This window comes from Mercurialis annua, linkage group LG8 (assembly GCF_937616625.2).
Source record: "Mercurialis annua linkage group LG8, ddMerAnnu1.2, whole genome shotgun sequence".
NCBI lineage: Eukaryota > Viridiplantae > Streptophyta > Magnoliopsida > Malpighiales > Euphorbiaceae > Mercurialis > Mercurialis annua.
The window spans coordinates 5737209-5741938 of record NC_065577.1 but is presented as its reverse complement, the minus strand read 5'-3'; the positions used below and the strand labels follow the sequence as shown (position 1 = coordinate 5741938).

The 4730-nt window shown below is 37.2% G+C and overlaps 1 protein-coding gene across 1 annotated transcript; it reads right to left on the bottom strand.

Moving 5' to 3' along the window:
* Positions 1-546: 546 nt before the first annotated feature.
* LOC126660974 (endoglucanase 25-like) lies at positions 547-3719 on the bottom strand. The gene is made up of 6 exons (XM_050354705.2): positions 3187-3719; positions 2517-2827; positions 1937-2398; positions 1577-1712; positions 1308-1480; positions 547-1220 (listed from the first exon to the last, which is right to left on the bottom strand). Exons 1-6 carry the CDS (start codon positions 3560-3562, stop codon positions 819-821), a joined length of 1860 nt encoding a protein of 619 aa, XP_050210662.1. The 5' UTR covers positions 3563-3719; the 3' UTR covers positions 547-818.
* Between the last annotated feature and the right edge of the window lie 1011 nt (positions 3720-4730).

Sequence of the window (4730 nt, the reverse complement as noted above, 5' to 3'; positions counted from 1 at the left end):
TCGCCAAATATTTCGGTTGAAAATAGCGGCGGGCCGTAAAATCCATCACAAATTATTTAAAAATTAATTAATATAATATACATAAATATGTAACAATATTAGTTGGTTAAGATGGAGTTTAGTGTGAGAGAACTTTACAGTTAAATGAGCCTTGAGTGGGAGCAATTTAGGATGGGTGACCTACTAAAAAGTTTGCGCAAATCTAAAAAATGATAGGTGTTAAATAATAATTAAAATGAATAACTATTACGATTAAATAAAAAATATTTTTTATTTAAAAAAAAAATTGTGTTGCTAATAAAAATTCAATATAGGGTACAAATGAACTTTTTTCTAAGTCAGAATATAAATGCAAAATGTTTCAACGTGTGTGGTTTTTAAGTAATTAGGCAAAAAAAAAAGCATATTATTGGATTTTTATTTTTGAAGTGTAAGAACTGTAATTTGCTCAAGAATATAATGAAAAGTCAAGAGTGAATGTAGCTCACGAGTAAAGGAAAGGAATATAAGCAACAGAAGATAAAATTGTAAATCAGACATGACCAATTGAAAGAAGCTTATTGTTAATCAATTTTTCAGCTGTTTAGTTTCAGTGTGTTTCAAAGAATACAAGATTGATATGATACACATTATACTATATATATCTCACAAAAATCAAACAAAATCACATTTGGGATACAAATTATCAACACCAGGGCTTGTCTTCACGTTTTCTTCTTATACCCATCTTCCTCAATTTGCACCATCATCAATTCCCGCGGGATCATATAACCTTAAGTCAGAACAGACGGCCTTAACTTGAATATACCAGCGGTAGCTCATGGTTTCCATGGTGCTGGAGGTGGTGGTGGAGTGGGAAACATCGGAGGAACTGCTGAGAATATCGTGTTCTTGTCGATCCCAGCGCCTCTTTCACCAGACAAAGCCACAAGTGCTGCAACTAAACCTGCATTGCCAGCAAGAGTAGGCTCCGTGTAATTGTAGTTGGTACGGACATCATGGAAACCATCGTGCTTATCAGGGCCAGCGACCATGGCTCCAACAATTGTGTTCGGGTTTGGCTTTCCGCTGTCCCTCCACTTCCATCCTCCTTTACAGTTATACTTGATCTTGTTCTTCGGGATTGATGCACCTCTGTGGTGGACGTGTTTTGGATAATGATTACCAAAGCCCACGAGATAGCTCATTTTCCGAGGATTTTTCCCTAAAATGTAATCAATCTGCCAAAACAACAGAACAGAAACTTATTACACGACAATCATATCATGCATTCATGCCCTTGTTGACATTAACAAAAGATGACATACCTGGGTCTTGGCAAATTCACGCAAGACATTAGTTGAGTAGAAATCTGGCCCGCAATACCATCCAGGAGTATCAGCAGCTTCGAGATAATCACTATACAGTGTGGCTAGAAAAGCCGCATTGACAACATACTGAAGTGGCTGAGGAGCTCCATGGTTTAACTGAATCAATCCTCCTGTAACACATTATTTAAGAACTACAGTGAGATCCCAAACTCAAATTAATTAATAAGTCAAATGTTGCCAGGCTAGACAAGTAAGAGGTGGTTTACCTTTGGTTCGATTAAAGCTTGTGAAAATCGGTAGGTAAGAGCACATGATGATACTGGTCTGATTGTGAAAAGTCCTTAATATTTCTTCATATGGATACCCCGGACTCAAGAACAACCTCAAACGACTAAGAAGCACCTATTTGCACAATTAAGAAATGATAAAATTAGGAAAGCAGAAATGAAATTGGCATATAATTTATTAGTTCACCAATTAAGATGTTAGTGTACACTAGAACAAGATGAACAATCTTATGAAAACAGAAAGATCGCATATGGGAAAAAGATGCTAACGAAAAATAGCAGAGTTTGAAAATACATGAACAAAAAAGGTACTTAGTTTGAAATCTCCACGAACAATACCTGAGCACCGGCAAGCTTGTTATCCCAGCTAAGAACACCATAAAAAGGGCCGCCCCAAAAGGCACCAGCATGCTTGGCTAAACCAGTAGTGGTAGCGAGCTGAAGATAAGTATCATTTCCAGTAGCATAATATAGCCAAGCTCCACCCCAAATAAACTCATCCCAATAACTCGTAGAATTATAGAAAATCGAAGCCTCAGCACTACCAGCACTATATCGACCTCGCTGGTCCCTAGAAAATTTAAATAGCGTTTTAGCACCATGGACAAGTTTCTGCGAGTAAGCCTTATTATCCTTAAAAACAATGGAAGCAGAAGCAAGGGCCGCAGCCATTTCAGCAGCAAGATCTGAGCAACTATGACATTCGGTCACAGGTCTCGGATAATCAATATCCTCCGGACGCATCCAGCAATAATGATCATTTGGATTCGTACTCCCTCCTGACGTATCCCCAGAACCGACCTGTAGATCATCATCAGAATCAGAACATATAAATGGTATATCTAACATGTAGATCACAGAATTCAATGCAAATCAAACCGGAATTACGGAATTGAATCTCGAAACTGCAAAAATATACCTGAGCAGCAATGGTGTTGATGGTATCGGCAGTATGATTAAACGTCTTAAGAAGATAATCAGTACCCCATTTAATAATATCCTTAACATGATTAAGCTCACCAGCAGCTTCATATTTACCGCTATATTCAATCACACTCCAACTCAACATAGTCAAAGCAAAAGACTTGGGAAAATGAAACTTAATAGCATCACCAGCATCATAATATCCCCCGGCCAGATCCTTAAAAATCGTCCCGGTCGCAGATTTACCATCATTAGTACAAGAATTCCCTCGCCACGACACATTATTATGCTTCGGAAGTTTCCCAGCTGATCAATTCAACAAAAGAATTAAACTTCACCAACAAATTTCAACATGGTTTCATTAAACTATTCATTAAGACAAACTCTTTTTTAGACCCTAAACTTTGTTTTAGCAATTGAATCCTTAAACTTCTATTTTTAACAATTGGGTCCTTAAATTTCTACCATTTTCAGCAATTGCGTCTTTAAATTCTTACCTTTTTCAGCAATTGGTCGTTCTCCATTTAAGGACGGAGAGCCATTTAAGGATCCAATTGTCAATAACATACAAATTAACTAAATAAGGGACCAAAAAAGGCAAAATTGAAAATAAAGGATCAGACAATTATAAATCTTATAGTTTTTGGGTTTAGCCAATTACTTACATTTCTGGGCATTGAAGAAGTTGAGAGCTTTATGGAGGGCGAGTGTATAATTATCCGGCGGCGGTTTAGAGTGGTGGTGACGGGGAACCGTTTTAACGATGAGGGTGATCAACCCGGCTAATAAACCGGAGACTAGGAGAGTCCCAACCGTCCAAATAAAGATCTTACGGCTGACAATGATGCACCCAAGATCCACATATTTCTTCTTTTTCTTCTGCTCAGCTGGTCCTAACAGCCAGCTTTGCTGAGTTTCATCTAATGGTCTGGACAGAGCAGCTCTGTCGAGTTCGTTTAAGTTTCTGCTCCGGTCGTCGTCTGTGGCGGAGTCCGCCGTGTTGATCTCCAGTGGGCCGCCCCATGGATCTCTGCCGTACATGGCGGTGGTTGAGTGGTGGTGTTGGAGGAGTTAGAATGTTGATGAATGGTGGGAGATAAAGAGAGGGAGAGTGTCGGTGATCTGAAATGGAGTCAATAGTGAAGTGTAAACATTACATGTGGGACTTGAGCAACTTTAATGGGATAATGAGTGTACATCAGCTTGTCAATGATTAGGTGTGGTTTTATCTTACCAACCGGTTGGTACTGACCAACCGGTTGATACTGATAGATTGATTAACTTGTTTTTTAATCTATAAGCTATACATTTGGAACAGCATGTGTGGCGACTTGGGTGAATAGCCGAGTCGAGTTGAAATACTGTTAAGTTTGAGCTAGACTTGAATTGAAAATCTGAAACTTGAAATCTCATTCGAGCTTGATTAAGTTTCATTATAGAAAATCGAACCGTATATGCCATAAATTGCGTGTCTGAAACTTGATTTGAATTCGATAGAGTTGATGCCATCCAAGTTTTTGCAACAATTATTTCAGGGATATGTACCAATATATTATGGCAAGATATTAGTGCCGATATTTAGCTTCGTCGAGCCTTTAATTCAGCAGAATTTCGATACACTTTTCGAAACTTGAATGAGGAGGCGCACAATTGGGCTCAACAAACAAAATCGATCTTTCTATCTTGATGCGTTTTCACTAAAATTGTGTTAGGATCAACATAGATTTGTATTTTCTCTCTATTTATGAATAATTTTTTTTTGATAGAGTTGCATTTAAAGAGTTCGAGTACGAACTCATTAGAATATTAGATATTTGAACTCCCTTCATTGTTAATCAAGTTAAGTTTAAAAACTTTTCAGTCAACATCTAATAACTCGTGTGTTGCCTCTATTCGATTTACACCTATAGCACGGCTGGCAACTTAAAAGCGTAATTAGATCGAGTCGAATTGAAACACTGTCAAGTTTGAGCTTGACTAAACTTTAAAATTTAAAGTTTAAAACTTGACTCGAATTTGATCCGATTTTATTTAAAAGTTCAAACTCGAAGTAGTTAAAATATTTAACACTTGAACTCAAAATAGTTAAAATATTTAAGACTTTAACTCGATTATTGTAATCGAATCAAGATAATTTTAAATATTTTTTAAATTAATATCAAATAGCTTGCAAGTTGAGCCAGTTGGCTCAACTCAATTACAATTTACA